Source organism: Pleuronectes platessa, chromosome 3 (genome assembly GCF_947347685.1).
Source record: "Pleuronectes platessa chromosome 3, fPlePla1.1, whole genome shotgun sequence".
NCBI classification, from domain to species: domain Eukaryota; kingdom Metazoa; phylum Chordata; class Actinopteri; order Pleuronectiformes; family Pleuronectidae; genus Pleuronectes; species Pleuronectes platessa.
The window spans coordinates 21829475-21846819 of record NC_070628.1 but is presented as its reverse complement, the minus strand read 5'-3'; the positions used below and the strand labels follow the sequence as shown (position 1 = coordinate 21846819).

Below are 17345 nucleotides of genomic sequence, written 5' to 3'. Positions count from 1 at the left end.
GTAGTCAAGCATTCATTTTATTTCACTGGTTTTATAAAAACACAACAACATTTAGAAGTAAACCTTTTATTGGAATACAAAAAACATGACAGTATTCAGTGGTTATGCTGTAAAATAGAATCTCTCTGTGTGTTTTTAACTGAATTTTTCACCAGTCTCTTATAAGTAACTTTACAAGTCAGGAAAAGTATTGAATGTATAGAACAAGTTGCAATATTCAAATTAAATATTTGCACAAAGTGATGGATGTGATGATTCGAGAGGTGCAGGATCTTCATGCCGTGTCATACTGTGATCTCTATGGTCTGAAACAGGGAGACGCAAATAATGATATCATTATATCAATACCTGGTCTGTTTGTCATAAGAAAAAGCAGTTTTTATCTTAAAGCTCCTGATGGAGAGGATTGAAAGAATTGCTCCATTAAAAGCTAAAAAAATTTAAAAAAAATTTGTGGTGCTCTTAAAATGTCTTAATAGAATAATGCTTTATATAATGGGTCCATACATACACAATCAGGAGAATAGTAGATTGGGATAAATAGTGAGAAATGTTTAACTGTTTAAATGTAAATGTTCTCTCAATTACATTAAAATGTTTCAGTTATGGCTTATATGAAAACCAAACACATAAAATAACTTTAAAATCTTCACTTTAGTATGAAATTCTTAGACCTGTTGAGAAGAGTCACATCACTGATTTAAAATCATTACGTTATGTGCTGTCGTGACAGCCTGTATACCTGACTCAGGACACAGTCACAGTCTGCAGAGGAGACCCCGGCCTGCCTGTCTCCCGACTGGGACGAGGGTGCAGTCAGAGGAAGTGGATCAGAACTGACATGAGAAGGTACAAACAGGGTTTTAATCACAGAAACAATCAACTTTCTAAGGTCCATAGGGATAAAGCTTACTTTGTCTCAGCAATGTGGGCATGAGCTGAAAAAGAAGTCAGAGGTGGAGATATATGGATATTTTAAATAATGCATTATATAGTGCAATGGTGTATAGTGAGTTTATCCTTCACACATACACACACACACCTTGGTTGTGGTCGAACATCCTGTAAACACATGCCACACCAACTGCCAACATGAGAAGAAGGAAGCAGCAGAACGCTATGGTGATGATCTCTGTCTGGTTCATGAAAACCTCTGTGAAGGAGAAGGGACATGTACAGTGAGCCATGACGTACTGTGGTGTCAGCATGGGAGTCATTTAAATATACAACATGTGCTGTTTACTTGGTGGTGTTTCAGTGGAAGATGTAGCTCGAGGCATGGAGTTAAGGATCCTGTCTGATTGAAAGTAAAAAATACATGATAGTGCAGAGGCCCCCCACACAGAAGGTATTTAAGAAAAGACACGCATTATAGGAAAAGTTTGACATTTGGGGTAATATCCTCTTTTGCCATCTTGTCAAGAGCTAAATGAAAAAACCGATGCTTCCCTCGTGTGTGTGGTATATAATGCTCTACAGCAGGGGTTTTCAACCAGGGGTCCGCTGCCCCCTGGCGTTTCGCGACGGCATTGCAGGGGGTCCGCGAAATTAACTTTGATATTTCAAACTGCCAGTAGTTTTCCCCTGTGCATGCGTGTTAAAGGGAGATGTACAAGGGCGGTTGACCTAGGTAGAAAAACTCTCAGGAGGTGTTGAAGATGCAGTTTGTGTGATGGGATTTTTATTTTCCCAAATAGAAGGCCTAAAGGGGAGAATTAATAATGAAAATATTAAATAAAACAAAAGAGCGAAAAACAAATACTTTGTAATGAGAAAAATAAATTGGCATAATAGCCAAAACAATTAATTGCAATAACAATCAACTTTACCACGTTCGCTGGATGAGAAACAATTTCTTAGGAGAGTTATAACACATACGTCTATCTAGTAGCTTAAATCGGGCCTAAGCACGCCCCTACAATTAGCACAAACCATGATTGTTATTGGTCACCTTTACTTTAACGTTATCTCAACATGTCAGCTGCATGTCTGTACATTTAAGTCATAAACGTAATATATTGATGTACATATGGTTCTGAGATGCAGTACAACTACAAACTGCATTTTAATTTTGTTTTCAATTCTTAAGCACTGAAAATCAACCATTTTTGTAGTTTTTTACACAGATTTTTCTAGATTTGTTAAGTAGATATATCTAGATTTGTTTGAGGTTTTTAAATAAAACCAACATGGAAAACTGAATGTTAAAACTTCCTTCTATCCACATGCACGCACGCACACACACACACACACACACACACACACACACACACACACACACGTAGGCACGCGCGCGTAGGCACATCAGTGGGCCGCGGATTACTTTCTAGTCAGAATGGTGGTCCCCCGGACAAAACCAGTTGAAAACCCCTGCTCTACAGTCTTATTACTTTCATTTGAGTGATGATCTTTTTACCTGTGACTCGGACCAGCACATCTCCACTCTCCACCCAGGGCCCGGAGTCATCATAGCTGTTCCTGACCCTGCAGCGGTAATACCCAGACTCCTCTGAGGTGAGCTTAGTGAGGACGAGTGTCTGTCCACGGTTGGCGAGGGCAACGTGAGTCAGGTCATCCTGAGACTGGGCGTCCAGATGTGTCGCGGAGGGAAGGACTGAGTCGTTCAGGAGCCAGGAGATTTGGGGAAAGCTTCCTCTGCTGACCACACACCTCAGCCTGGCGGCGGCAAGCTTGGAGTCGGCTCTGTAGAGATATTCCACCTCCGCTGTCACGTCACCTCCAACTGGGACTGGGAGCAAACGTGAAGGAGAGAAAAACATTCATTAGGAGGAGGAGGAGGGGAATTAGAGGAAGGTAATGACAGAACCATCACATGTCTGTGTAGCTCATACCCACTTCCAGAGTCACAGGTTCACTCATCAACTCCTGCGTCTCAGTTTTCACCCAGCATCGCGCCACACCCATGTCCATCCCGGGTATCATGGCGACGAGGAACCAGACAGTGAGGGATTGGTTGGCTGTGAGGGATCCCACCTCTTTGTCATCTACTGAGAGAGAAAAGTTGACCGGATGGCTCCCTCTGGTTGACCAGCAGGTTATGTTGCCTTGGTAACCGTCTCCCTCTTTGAAGATGGAGAAGGAGATGTTTGGCTTTGATACATAAGCTGTGGAGGCAAAAAACGAGAATCAATCAAATTTTATTGTATTCACAAATCACAATTTGTTTCAAAGGGCTGAACAAGGTGCAACATCCTCGGTTCTTAACCCTCAACAAGAGTCAGGAAAAACTACCAAAAAATTACTTTTAATCATGACTGTTTGGCCAAAAGTATGTGAACAGCGATTGTATACCTATTATTTACATGTTTGGGCAAAACGCTTTATATACAATGAAGCGTTCTCTTAATGCTTCAGATATTTTAGACTGACAGAGGTTCCTTTCCTGTTTCATCATGGCTTTGCTCTCATAAATCCATGTCCATGAAGAAAAGTTTTTTTCATTTAGCATGGTGTGGTAACTGGCTGCAATGGGCCTTGACCTCAACTCCATACAACTCCTTTGGGATGAAATGGACTCTGAGTTTCACCCAACTTCCGTCCTGAATGGGAAATACATTCCTGCAGCCAGGTTCAACACCTTTGTACAGAAGTCCCCTTCTGAAAAGAGGGCCATGCTGTGGCAGTATTTTGTATTTACATGATTTTGGAAAAGAGATGATTGTAAAAGAATTTATGCAATAACTTTGGTGTAAAGATTCCATGTGGTTCAGCATGTTAGCATACTTCTATTTAAGCTCAATCGAGGCTGATGGGAATTTTGGAGCTATTTGGTCATAAAGCAGATTCAAAATAAGTCCAAATTAATATTTGTAATGACCAACATGGTTAAAACCATGAACTACAATGACCCTCAGAAGAGGGCATACCTCCGCCAAGGCAGAACATAATTATTATTTTGGTCATGAAACCTTCTCCTAAACATTGGAAAATAGACATTTTATTGAATATAATTAGAAAAAAATAACCTTTATATATCTGTAGATTTGTACCTTTGACTGTCACCTTGACCTCGGCGCTGCCTAAAAACCTGCTGCTGTCCTGAACCATGGACCAGGCAATGCAGGAGTAGTTGCCAGCATGCTCTGGAGTTGCCTGCTCCATCACCAGCTCATTACCAGTGAGATGGAAAAGAGGAGATGTTGAAGATGTTACTTTCTTCCTGTTGAAAAACCAGATGTAGGACAGGTGGGAGCCCCTTGTGACAGTGCATTTCAGAACAATGCGTGATCCCTCGTATGCGACTGGGGGGAAAGGTTCAGCGGCCACTCTGGTATTTGATGCTGGAACTATAGATGGGAGGGAATGAGAAAGTTACTTTTGCGAATATTTTTTCTTTCTAACAACGAATGTATGGTACTCACTGACAACACTCAGCGTGATGATGTTGCTGACTCCTGTGCTTCCTTCAGCCGTTGCCTTGCAGTGGTACGACCCCTCTGATGTTGCAGCGACCTTCAGGGAGAATGATGCAGGTTTGTCTCCTTGGAGATCGGTGCCCGTGAAGATTGGGATACTGGCGTTTCTCATCAGCTGGTAGGTGACTGGTGGAGAGGAGTCAGGTGCAATACATCGGAAAGCCACCCTCGAGTTGAGGTAGGCCATGTGAGGGCCGGTCAGGACTGGGCGAGGAGAAACTGATCCACCTTAAGAAAGACATGAAGTAGTGCAAATAGTTTGGCTATAGACCTCAGAAATATACCGTATGTAACACATTCTGATAAAATGAATGACAAGCAGCATTTTTATAAGACCTACAATTACCGAGCTTCTTAACCACTATGTTTTTTTGTACATAAAGTCAAATAAAAGATCTCAGAAAACTGAGCTCTATATCTCAGGCACTTACTCATCTTGGTGAACAAACTTGCCAGAGCTGAAACAAAAACAACAACGTGTTGCAGTAAGAATATTAAAATATTAATATTAAATTATTTATTTTTGTTGTCATTTTAAATAAAACTTACCCAAAAGAGGCAACAAATACAGAGTCTGTAGATTCTTCATAACACGGCCGAGTATTTATCTTTGACATGGTTTCTCTAGCTTGGTTGTGTATAAGTGTATCTGCATGCGTGACTATGTGTGTGTTTGTGTGTGTGTTTGCGTGTGTGTGTCAGGGTTAGGGGTGTTACGCATGTGTTGCTAATAGATAACATATAAGGCCGCGTATTTGGTCTCATTTTAACGGTCTGTGCAATGCACATTATCAACAACAAAATAGTTTTTTTGGAAAGCACAAACCACACAGGTTTTAATGAGCATTGTATCAGAAAAAAATTCACACAAAGAGACACTTAAGAACATTTAACCTACATACAACCTTTGTTTATACTCGGGTAAAGATTGAGGGACAACCCTAAGTAACAATGACATCAAGTTAAGAGACAAAAAAAGAGGAGGAAAAAAGCATCAACAACAACAACGAGGACATACTGATACACAATTTCAAGTGAAAGCCAGTAAACAAAAGAACTTAAAACAACTACAGCAATTAAGATTATAATCACAGCTCTTTATATCAGATCTTCATACATTTACACTGAAAAACATACCCAGTATATAAATTGTATAAAACAAGCTTAAAAGGATAGTTCACCCAAAAATGAAGATTCACTAATTATTTACTGATCACTATGCCGTTGGAGTGGTGGGTGAAGTGTTTGAGTCCACTTAGCATTTTTGGAGTTTGAGGGGTAAACAGCTTTGCAGCCGGACCCATGTTTTTAGCCTAAATGTCCTCTGTTATCCTCCTCGGGAGCCACGTTTGGGCATTTAGGCTAAAAACAAGGTGTAAAAATCCTTGTTTCAAGTCGAATTTGAATGTCGGGGCTTACGGACACTTGGATGACACAACAGGTGCAGTATGAAGGCATTTTATGTTTTTTTCTTTAGCTTTTTTCTAATTTTGAATAGGTGGTCACCAGTAAGTTTTATTGTATTTGACCCTAAGCCCACCCACCCCCCATCGGTTCAGTGGTGAGAAGATAATGAGTGAATTTTCATTCAAAAAGACCAAAGTATAAAAATTCACACACATACTGCAGTTAAATTGAGCATTAATTCAAAAGACACTTATAAAATATAATTACTACACTTCTTATATTTGTAAATAATATCACTATAAAAGTAAGACTTCATGAGTTGTTTTACTTTTTACTGTATATACAGGGAATTATTTTAATGGGAGTCTGTGGACAGAAAGGCCTGACAACTTGAGCCCTTGATTCAGCTTCTAAGTGAGGCGATGGCGGGGTCTCTCCTGCGACTGAGGGCGGCGTCCTCTCCGGTGGCGCTGGCAGAACTCACTCTGCGGCTGTTCCTCTGACGTCTGAGCACTGTGGTGTGCTGTTTCACCAGGAAACGCTTATCTGAGCTACTCTGTGAGGAAGACACGTACACATTTACATATACGCGCAGTAGAGAAGCTCAACATAAATATTGACCCCAAATTAATGACGCTGTGTGACTAAAATATGTCCTATTTTCATCCTGTGGCTAATTTCAAGGTATGTAAGTTTTGTGTCTTACCATGACCAGCATGTCTTTCAGTCTTTCAATGGCCTTCTGATTGGCTCGACCCCGTGACACATAGGACGTTAAGATTATACTAAGGGAACAAAATGTATTTCATGTTACATTCAAAGAGTAAAGTACTGCACATCTACTTTCAACACTGCTTCTACTCATTGATGATCATGACATGAAACTGAACACACGGTGCTTCTACTGGTGTTCCTTAACAGCGTCATAGTAAAATGTACTTTTGAAAAAATTATACCTGGGAAAATTCATGAAACTGCTAATATAGGGCGGGAGTTTAGCTTCCATACTTACATTTCAGCGAGTATGAGTGGCAGGGCGAAGGCCTCAGAGGCAAGGTAGCTGAGAGTGCTCTGTGCCAGCCTGGGCAGACTACCCACACAAACTTCTGTCACATTAAACACTGTTTCTCCATTCACAGATGGACCACACAAGGACCTGGAGAGGAAACAGTAATGTGTTATAGAGAAACAGGAATAAATCTTCTGTTCTCTCTAACAATAACTGTCAAAATGCAAGATATCAGAGTTGCATTAAGGAGAGTACACAATGTCTGGTTGTTGGTAGAGGTTGAAGCCCACTGCGGATGCAGACATGATGAGACCGAGCAGCAACATGAAGTGGAATAAAACCGAGGACGTGGAGGCTCGAAACATCTGGTGCTCGGCAACACAGCATCGCAACACTGTGAACTGGAGACAGAGTTACAAAGAGAGACATGTGGACATTACTGGACAAATACAACTGATTGTCACAGCAGAGCAACAGACCTTATATTAGGACAAATAGAGATATGGAACCGCGTGATATGTAAATATATATATATATATATATATATATATATACATACTCTACAAATAGAGATATGGAACAGCGTGATATGTATATATATATATACATACACTACTGTTCAAAAGTTCGGGGTCACTTAGAAATTTCCTTATTATTTAAAGAAAAGCACTGTTTTTGTCAATGAAAATAACATTAAATTAATCAGAAATACACTCTTTAAATTGTTGATGTGGTTACTGACTGTTCTGGTTTTTAAGGAAATATCTACAAAGATGTGTAGAGGCCCATTTCCAGCAACTATCACTCCAGTGTTCTAATGGTACATTGTGTTTGCTAATCGCCTTAGAAGACTAATTGATGATTAGAAAACCCTTGAAAAGCCTTTGTGCAATTATGTTAGCACAGCTGAAAACTGTTTAGCTGGTAAGAGAAGCGATAAAACTGGCCTTCCTTTGAGCTAGTTGAGTATCTGGAGCATCACATTTGTTGGTTCAATTATTTTCTCAAAATGGCCAGAAAATGAGAACTTTCGTGTGAAACTCGCCAGTCTATTCTTGTTCTTGTTCTAATCACACAGCACAAACGGGCTCTAAACAGAGTAGAAAGAGAAGTGGGAGGCCCCGGTGCACAACTCAGCAAGAAGACAAGTATATTGGAGTCTCTAGTTTGAGAAATTGACACCTCAAAGGTCCTCAACTGGCAGCTTCTTTAAATGGTACCCGCAAAACACCAGTGTCAACGTCTACAGTGAAGAGGCGACTCCAGGATGCTGGCCTTCTAGGCAGAGTGGCAAAGAATAAGCCATATCTGAGACTGGCCAATAAAAATAAAAGATTGATATGGTCAAGGAACACAGACATAGACAGAGGAAGATTGGAAAAAATTGTAATGGACAGAAGAATCAAAGTTTGAGGTGTTTGGATCAAACAGAAGAACATTTGTGAGACGCAGAACAGGTGAAAAGATGCTGGAAGAGTGCCTGACGCCATCTGTCAAGCATGGTGGAGGTCATGTGATGGTCTGTGGCTGCTTTGGTGCTGGTAAAGTTGGAGATTTGTAAAAGCTAAAAGGGATTTTAAATAAGGAAGGCTATCACTCCAATTTTGCGACGCCATGCCATACCCTGTGGACAGCGCTTGATTGGAGCCAATTTCCTCCTACAACAGGACAATGACCCAAAGCACACCTCCAAATTATGCAAGAACTATTTGGGGAAGAAGCAGGCAGCTGGTAAGCTGTCTGTAATGGAGTGGCCAGCGCAGTCACCAGATCTCAACCCCCTTGAGCTGTTGTGGGAGCAGCTTGACCGTATGGTATGCAAGAAATGCCCATCAAGCCAATCCAACTTGTGGGAGGTGCTTCAGGAAGCGTGGTGTGAAATTTCTACAGATTACCTCAACAAATTAACAGCTAGAATGCCAAAGGTCTGCAATGCTGTAAATGATGCAAATGGAGCAATCTTTGACAAAAGCAAAGTTTGAAGAACAAAATTTATATTTCAAATAAAAATCATTATTTCTAACCTTGTCAATGTCTTGACTATATTTTCTATTCATTTTGCAACTCTTTGATAAATAAAAGTGTGAGTTTTCATGGAAAAAGCGAAATTGCCTGGGTGACCCCAAACTTTTGAACGGTAGTGTACATATCACGCTGTTCCCTATCTCTATTTTTCCTAATTCAAGGTCTGTTATATATATTCAACTGAACAGCTCATATGTAGTATCACTGTTCTGTTCCAGACCTTTTTGATGTAGAACGTGGCCACCAGTGTGACAGTTCCTATCAGAGGCAGCAGGGGGCAGTAGTAGATGCCCACCCAGGACACAGTCTGACCGTACACCAGATCCAACACATTGAAAGGGATCAAGAAGAGTGGTTTCCCCGACAACCGGGCCAGCAAGGATGTGGGGTACTTCTCCTGCACCAGCCTGTCAAACAGAGGGACGATATAAGCTTCATGAGCCCAGAGGGGGGAGAATCATCCCAGGCCGGAATTCAGGTTAAAGAAACACTTCGCATGCATTGCCATTCAACCACAACAGTGTCACAGACATAGACAGAGAGAGATTGCTTAATCGAGCAAACCCACTTCCTGGGGTAGCTAAAAAGAAAGACGTTGCATAAGGTGGCGAGGAAGTTGAAAATACACAGCTTGTACATCTCTCTGCCAAACTGGTTCTCCCTGCATGGATCCTGCAAATAAAAAAACCTCAAATGAAACACACATAATCATTAAGTGTAGATAGCCTTACTTTACTAATCCCTCATTACAGGTACATCAGGAGGACTTAAAATCTCTCAACTTACCTGCTCAAGCGTTGGTGTGGCGTTGAAAGTGTAATGTAAGTAGATCCCCAGTGAGGCTAGCTTCAAGAAGATGCTCCTGAAGAGAAGACAGTGTGAATCTATGCAGGTGCATGTGTTTGTGTATGCCATAGGTTTTCATGTGTTTGCATCTCTGTGCTTACCTAACAAGTGTGGCGTTAACCTGCGTGGTGAAAGAGTAATCTTCAAAAGACGAGATCTTACGGAAGATGTGGGGGAGGAGCAGGTTGACAAAGGTGATGGTGATCGGAGGAAGATACTGGAGGAACAGACTGACCAACCAGTGGTGCGAGCCCTGAGAAACACACGTGAATCAGACAGCTGTTCACCCAATCCAGGACATGCGGCAACAGATCTGGACGTATTGAGTGTTAAGATCTTACCTTAGACAGTGATGCCGTTATGGCCCAGGAGATGAGGTAGAAGGATGCACCCAGCAGAGACAGAACGACCACGTTCAAGAAGAACCTGAGCAGGTAGAGACGGATCCTTTGTCCAAAAGTCCTTCGAGCCACTCGCAAGGAGAAGTTCTGCTCCTCCAGGAAGATCTGAGGACACGCAGACAGAGAGACTTTTATAAAACAATGTTTGACTGTTTCAACACAAAGACACAACTTGGTATCACAATTGCAGTAAACAAGAATAATATTATAATAACTGTGCACAAATTTACTTTTAGATCATTTACTTTAGGAACATTTTAAATATAATTCTATTATGACTGTATTTTTATCTTATAAGAATTGCCATATTAATAGAGTTATTATTATACACCTATGCCTAAATTTAAACCAAACATACTAGGACACCCTTAAGGTCCCCATCTAGAATAATAATAACTTTATTTATCACATCCCTCAGACAATATTACTGCTTTCCTTCATGGAGGTGAACGTTTTAAGTGTCATTTACCTCATTGACCATTTCTCTCAATGAGGCATGCACATGTGTACGTATGCATGAAGGCGGATACGATGGTCGCTGGAAAACCTAAAATCTACCAGCCACTCATTTGTTAGTAACAATTTTAATGTGAGAACTTATTATTCGTATTATTAGTATTTGACCGCAGAGATAATCATTTTAAACAGTTACAATAGTTATAATAGTTAAAGTTGTGTATGTTCATCCAGGTCTGATTTTTATTATCGAAGATTTAGACTCTGTTGTCAGTTTATTTGATACCCTTCATTAAAAACATCAGATACAGCGGCCCTTCATTTATACAACTCCAAATTTAGTTGAAACCTGCTTTAGAGTCGTTGGTTCAACGTAATAGTAATTTTCAATGCTGAGCTTTGTTTTGAATAGCATTGAGTTTTATTGAGCAGCGTTTCAGATATTACAGCCTGGGTAGGTGTGAACTTTTTTTTACATAGTATCTGGTCAAGGAGCACAATATATGAAGAGAGGACGTCATGTGTGCAGGCACTCCACGTCCGTCCAGGCACCTTGAGATCGTTCCTGATGGAGCTGTGCTTGAGAGTCCTTGCATCGGGGTCCTGGATGGTGAAGGGCCAACCACAGAAGACCTTATAGCTCACAATCGTACTGTAACGCCTCCCGAGCATCCACCTGTGCTTGAAGCCGACGATTGTTCTATTAGAGAGATATGCAGGGGTGACACATCAATCAACTGCTTGTAAGATGCAAGGAAAATAACAACTGAAGGTTATTCTTTGCCGTGTTGTCACATACGACTGACCTGCGGACCACCATGATGAGGCTGAGGAAGAGGATGGTGAGGATCCCAGCAAAGTAAAGCAAGGGGGTATTCAAGCATGGAAAATTCAGGGAACCGGGGGTATAAAAAGCAAAGAAGACCGGAGAACGATCCACGAAGCCCTGAACAGAGGAGAGGAGAAAGATGAATAGGACGCACACACGTATACACACACCCATATATGTTCCGCAGATCATTGCTGTGTATACTTGTGTGCGACCTATATATACAGTGCTGTGAAAAAGTATTTACCCCCTTCCTGATTTTTGTTTTGCATATTTGACACACTTAAATGATTCAGATCATAAAACAAATTGTAGTATTGGACGAATATAACCCGAGTAAATATAAAATGCAGTTTTTAAATGTTGATTTAATTTATTATGTGAAAAAGTAATTGCCCCCTAAACCTAATAACTGGTTGTGCCACCCTGGGCGGACACAACTGCAATCAAGCGTTTGCGATAACTGGCAATGAGTCTTTCACATTGCTGTGGAGGAATTTTTTCCCACTCTTCTTTGCAGAATTGTTTTAATTCAGCCGCATTTTATGGTTTTCGAGTATAAACGGCTTGTTAAAGGTCATGCCAAAGCATCTCAATTGGATTTAAGTCTGGACTTTGAATAGGCCACTCCAAAACCTTCATTTGTTTTTTTTTTAACCACTCAGAGGTGGACATGCTGGTGTGTTTCGGATCATTGTCCTGCTGCATTACCCGAGTGCGCTTGAGCTTGATGTCACAAACTCATGGCCGGACATTATCCTTCAGAATTTTCTGGTAGACGGCAAAATTCATGGTTCCGTCAATTATGGCAGGTAGCCAGGTCGAAGCAGCCCCAGAACATCACACTACCACGACCATGTTAGACTGCTGGTATGATGTTGTTTTTATGAAATGCTGTGTTAGTTTTACGCCAGATGTAATGGGACCCACACCTTCCAAAAAGTTCAACTTTTGTTTCGTCAGTCCACAGAATATTTGCCCAAATGTCTTGGGGATCATCAAGATGTTTTTTGGCAACTGTGAGACGAGCCTTTCTGTTCTTTTTGGTCAGAAGTGGCTTTCGCCTTGGAACTCTCCCATGGATTCCATTTTTGCCCAGTATCTTTCTTATTGTTGAATCATGAACACTGACCTTAAGGGGGCAATTACTTTTTCACATAGGGCCAGGTAGGTGTGGATAGCTTTTTCCCCTTAATAAATTAAATCAAAATTTAAAAACTGCATTTTAGATTTACTTGGCTTATCTTTGTCTAATATAAAAATCTGTTTGATGATCTGAAACATTTAAGTGTGACAGTTATGCCCCAAAAAATTGATACATATCTATATATATTGACACACAAACGCACACAAACAAATGCACACACACTCTTACCGATCCCTGGAAGAAATCTAAAATGGAATCATTGCCTTCGAACCTCAAAGGTTCTGTAAAACACAAACAGCTGTCAGTGTATTTTGGGAAGTCTGTATCTTGTTGTGTAAAATTGCTGTGATCCGACAATACATGTGACTCACCACAGCTATTGCCTCTGCGATAAAACGTTGAAGGCCCAAGAATAAATCCCCCGATAAGAGCACAGTGAAGTACGTTCAAGTAAATCAAGTATCTGAGGAAAACAAAGTAGGCCTTCGCGCCATCTCCGAACTTGCCTGGGAACACATCAACCCTCAGAATTTAATTCTGCAATAACATCAAAGTGCATGGTGAGATGATTTGGTTTCTATATTACAACACACTAGCTACTGTGAGGTGTCGATACAAGCCCGTAGACCACAGGCCTTCCTCACCTTCAATGGAATGAAGAGTTCGCTGCCATGGCAACAGGCCAGACAGAGTTTCTCCCATCTGCTCCCACACCTTCTTCCTGTTGATGCTCTGGCTCCGCCTCCAGGACTCCCAGAAACCAATGTTGCTGATTTGCATCTTCCTCCTGACCCTAATCAACAGCATAGACATTATGTTCCATTAATTCCCTTTCAGCTTAACATCTCGGACCACCTAGCTGAATCAAAACAAAAGGTTTAGAGGTACACCTCACTGATTCTATTATTAACATACATGATGTTGAAGAGGTGTGAAAGACCCCTGTGTTTACCAGTTTAATGACAGATGCTTCATGGGAACTGTTGTGTTTTTAAGCTAGATCCTTACTCGGATTAAAGATCAGGACATGTTGGCCCTCATTGTACATTTTGATCATTCTTCTTTTTGATCTCATCTCATCTCATTTTCGTCCGCTTATCCGGGGTCGGGTCGCGGGGGGAGCAGCTCAAGCAGATCTTTTTGATCTGTTTTCCAAATCTTTTAAAATCCCATTAATAATCAGTGGGACACCCTTTTAATTCATCAATGCAAATATTATAACAGAGTGTGCTTATGAGTCTGCTTTAGGAAAAATAAATAAAAATGTATTTTAACCAAACCTAAGGAAATTTCTATTTTCTTTTGCATGTGAATTACTCAGTTATTTTCTAGATGTTGTACCTATGGATTGAAATACAATAATATGAGAGAGAAGTACAACTGAATTGGCCGCCAAGCATTTACTTTTGCAGCCTTTCACTTGAATTAAAAAATGTATTTTATTGACACAGAGGCCAAAAGACTGCAAACTATTGTTTGTTGCAGACACACATGATAGAATATTGTAGTATAATGAATGAACTGATTAGGGGCTCTCGTTTCATTTAAGCAAGGAAAGCATATGCAGTAAGCAAATGTGCCCACCTCTTTCCACTTGAATTTTTAAATAAGACTGAGAAGATATAAAAAGCTCTCCCACCTGGCTCCTCGCTTGGCCTGAATACACATGGGCAGGTTCCGAAGCGGCTGCAGTGACACCTTGTCTCTGGATCCTTTGGACAGGTGGCCATCGCGGAGCCTCTCCCTCGGCTCTGTGCTGCCCTGGTAGGCCTCGCAGCCTTCCAAAAAATCCTGTATCCTCGGCTCAGGTCGTGAAGCCTGGATGCTGGGCAGCTGATCAAATATCTCTGTCTGGTAGTACTCACAGGAGTCCACCGACAGCGTTGAGTGAGTGCTCTCATCTGTGGTGAGAATGACGGAAGGGATTTTCTGATTTAAAATAAACATTGACATACGTGTGTGTTTTCACTGAGCTCAGCCTTTGTTACAGATTTCTTTCATTATTTTGTAAATGAAATGTTGGAAAAGGTTTTGCTTTGTCCAACAAACGGATGCTTAACAGGAACTGCAGCAAATCCAGTTTCAGATAGAACCAAAAATCAACAACCATTTCTGCTGGAAACATACAGTAATACAAAAGTATTACCTCTGCCAAGGAGGTTGTGTTTCCATCTGCATTTGTTTGTTTGTTCACAGGATCAGACAAAAATTTGCTGCACAGATCATCACAAGACTTGTTGGAAGGAGGTGAAGGAAGAACCCATTACCATTTGGTGTGGATCCAGATTAGGAGGCTCATACAGTAATTTTATTCACTTATATTTTATACTACGAGACATTTTTGAACATTTCCAATGATTTCTCATTGAATATCTCTTGAATCTTGATGAATAAAGTCAGGCATATTAAGGCGACTGATATTTATGAGTGTGTAAAATTTGGTTTAAATCCAATTAAAATCTGGATCTAGTGAATTTGAATAGTGAATGGGATTCCATTGTTGGGCCTTGGCGGCTGAATCCATTGTGGAGTGTCATTCAAATTCCATTTATTTTTTGTTGATTGAAAGATTGATTTATTGACTATATATTTCAGTTGCTGTATGTTTAATTTACAGCAATGATAAAATGTACATGCTTAATTTAGTTATACCAACCAGTGGATAAAATAACAACTGAATGCTCCATATATTATAACAGTGTTGCAGAGGAACCCCGGGGTGCATGACATCAAAATAAATGTCGATAAAATTGTGGATCAGTTCATTCTTTTCTGATTATTGATGTGTCATCAAAACTTTCGGAGCACAATTAAAACACTAGAATATAAACCTCCTTATTTTAATGAATTAGACCTGAGCAGGGTGTTGATATTTAGCACAGATGCTTTTCAGCATCATTCGTCCCTCTTGTCCCACATTGTGGAAGCTGCCTGTAGGACACCAGCTGGTCTCCCCTCAACAAACAGCATGCCACATTGTTTGCATGTAGTTTCATATGTGACCGTACTAGACATAGACCAGCAACTTATACTATTCACACTACAACAAATGTTGGGGTCTTTTTACTTTGTTTAGCTGTAACTCCATGCAAATGTCCGATACATATACTTTCGTTTAACTCTGGTTTATCCAACACACATTCACAAATACAGGGACAGTGTTGAGCAAGAAGTCCTCTCTCACCCAAACACACAGAGATAATCACTTAAGAATGGATTATAAATTAAATAGATACAAATTAGAAATAAAGAGGTGAGTTTATAATGTTTTCTGTTACCTGATAAGAGTCTCATGAAGTTGACAGAGTGGTTCTCCTCCTCCATTTTTCTCGCTGAACTTCCTCTTTAACAGCAAACACCAATTTTTCTCACTTCAACTCGACACCAATCACTGCCAAACTTATTATTCTAAAATTACTTCCGCAATCTGCACCAAAATATCCTGCTGTCTGCCCCCCCACATCATCCTCTCACTAACGTGAAGACCCTCACCCTGAGCAGCTGACACAGAGACTGTGTTATTTCTCGAGCCCTATTGGTGTGGCTCACTTTGAGGCAGTTGTTAGATCTGTCCACACATTGGCTAACAGAGACTGTGGCTGATATGACAGCTCACAGGAAATTACGCTACAGGATGTCGACTCAGGCGCCTCACTGTTGGCTGAAAATATCATACATAATTTCACAACCTGGGAAAGGGAAGTCTGGGGCCCCCTGCTTGAGCTGCTCCCCCCGCGACCCGACCCCGGATAAGCGGACGAAAATGAGATGAGAGATGAGATGAGAGAATTTCACAACCTGTTAACAAGTATCCACGCATGCAAATAAGAAATGATATTGACTGAAAAAATGTTGAGGACCATGTTTAACTTAGTGAGGTTGAGGTTTGGATCCACTCCGCATCAGATGAATTTAACTGTTTCACAGTGCAGCAGTGGCAGACCGTGTTTCATATAAAAAAAATAAAAAAAATAACCAGTTTATTTTGTAAAGCATTTCATCCTTTGGAAACTTCATTTGAATCTAATGTACAGGATGCCAGAGAGAAGCTCTTTCCACCCACTTTCTTCCCCACAAGGACATTTGTGGTTTTCAGTCAGAACCATTTACAAAGAAACATGAGCATGGGTGTGAATGCACGCTACTTTGACATGCTTGGTTTCAATTATACTGAAACTTTCCTTTTCAGAGTGGGGAGTCTGTTGAGAAGAACACAATTTATCTTTGCCTGGTGGTATTGTCCCGCTCAGGCCAAGAACACACTGGGCATGCAGTACTACATAAAGAATCTAGATTCTGTTACTTCAGTTAAATCTTAAGGTAAAAATATATAACTACAAAGAAAAATACTGCATTCCGTGTGTGTGTGTGTGTGTGTGTGTGATATTTTGTGCACATCCAAATGAAAATCTAGATTCAGTGAATTTAAACGTGGTCTCATGAGGGAACTGTTGGGCCTTGTAGGGAGTTGCACTGTCTTGAGTGACATTCTAGTTCATATAGGTGCTTTTCCTTCTGTGATGTGCCAAAATGAGTGCAAAGGGCCCTATAGTGCATCCACTCGATCCATGAGTCTACTTGAAGCTGGTCACTCATACAGATTCATCTATATATTATAGAAACAGCCTGGGTGTGGTCAGATGTGTGCAGCTGGCTCATTCGAGGTCCCAGGCACCAAGGTAGTAGTTTGTATTCACTCCTGGGGCTTTGGCTCCTGGCCCCGTTGGAATGTGTCTTCCATTACTTCACTCATGGGTCTGGTTACGCTTCTCAACGGTCTGTGTGGACA

At 40.8% G+C, this 17345-nt stretch overlaps 2 protein-coding genes across 6 annotated transcripts; both read right to left on the bottom strand.

Moving 5' to 3' along the window:
• Positions 1 to 50: 50 nt before the first annotated feature.
• LOC128437526 (Fc receptor-like protein 5) lies at positions 51 to 5186 on the bottom strand. 4 transcript variants are annotated; one of them, XM_053419724.1, is made up of 11 exons: positions 4986 to 5186; positions 4868 to 4894; positions 4383 to 4664; positions 4011 to 4307; positions 2853 to 3125; positions 2417 to 2749; positions 1244 to 1297; positions 1043 to 1153; positions 914 to 938; positions 743 to 836; positions 51 to 305 (listed from the first exon to the last, which is right to left on the bottom strand). In XM_053419724.1, the coding sequence occupies exons 1-11, from the start codon at positions 5023 to 5025 to the stop codon at positions 285 to 287; spliced, it is 1557 nt and encodes a 518-aa protein (XP_053275699.1). In that variant the 5' UTR covers positions 5026 to 5186; the 3' UTR covers positions 51 to 284. The 4 variants fall into 4 exon arrangements, 3 of the variants coding, with proteins under 3 accessions (XP_053275699.1, XP_053275698.1, XP_053275701.1); XM_053419723.1 differs by lacking the exon at positions 51 to 305 and having other exon boundaries at positions 325 to 836; XR_008338224.1 differs by lacking the exon at positions 51 to 305 and having other exon boundaries at positions 1244 to 1293.
• A 326-nt stretch (positions 5187 to 5512) lies between these two features.
• Positions 5513 to 16261, bottom strand: tmc8 (transmembrane channel-like 8). 2 transcript variants are annotated; one of them, XM_053419721.1, is made up of 16 exons: positions 15835 to 16261; positions 14196 to 14457; positions 13201 to 13349; positions 12928 to 13062; positions 12785 to 12837; positions 11387 to 11526; positions 11133 to 11280; positions 10065 to 10229; positions 9825 to 9976; positions 9664 to 9739; positions 9446 to 9549; positions 9098 to 9284; positions 7108 to 7253; positions 6856 to 6999; positions 6550 to 6628; positions 5513 to 6399 (listed from the first exon to the last, which is right to left on the bottom strand). In XM_053419721.1, exons 1-16 carry the CDS (start codon positions 15878 to 15880, stop codon positions 6247 to 6249), a joined length of 2139 nt encoding a protein of 712 aa, XP_053275696.1. In that variant the 5' UTR covers positions 15881 to 16261; the 3' UTR covers positions 5513 to 6246. The 2 variants fall into 2 exon arrangements, with proteins under 2 accessions (XP_053275696.1, XP_053275697.1); XM_053419722.1 differs by having other exon boundaries at positions 6254 to 6394.
• Between the last annotated feature and the right edge of the window lie 1084 nt (positions 16262 to 17345).

Bases quoted from the DNA above. Each gene is read 5' to 3' on its own strand.
- LOC128437526 (XM_053419723.1), bottom strand. From the start codon at position 5,025: ATGAAGAATCTACAGACTCTGTATTTGTTGCCTCTTTTGG. The intron at 2,750-2,852 runs GTATGAGCTACA...GTTTGCTCCCAG, and splicing joins ACCTGTGACTCTGGAAGTGG to TCCCAGTTGGAGGTGACGTG. The intron at 939-1,042 runs GTGTGTGTGTGT...CTTCTTTTTCAG, and splicing joins GATGTTCGACCACAACCAAG to CTCATGCCCACATTGCTGAG.
- tmc8 (XM_053419721.1), bottom strand. From the start codon at position 15,880: ATGGAGGAGGAGAACCACTCTGTCAACTTCATGAGACTCTTATCAG. The intron at 10,230-11,132 runs GTGCCTGGACGG...GCGTGTCCTCAG, and splicing joins CCATCAGGAACGATCTCAAG to ATCTTCCTGGAGGAGCAGAA. The intron at 6,400-6,549 runs GTAAGACACAAA...TCTTCCTCACAG, and splicing joins TGAAAGACATGCTGGTCATG to AGTAGCTCAGATAAGCGTTT.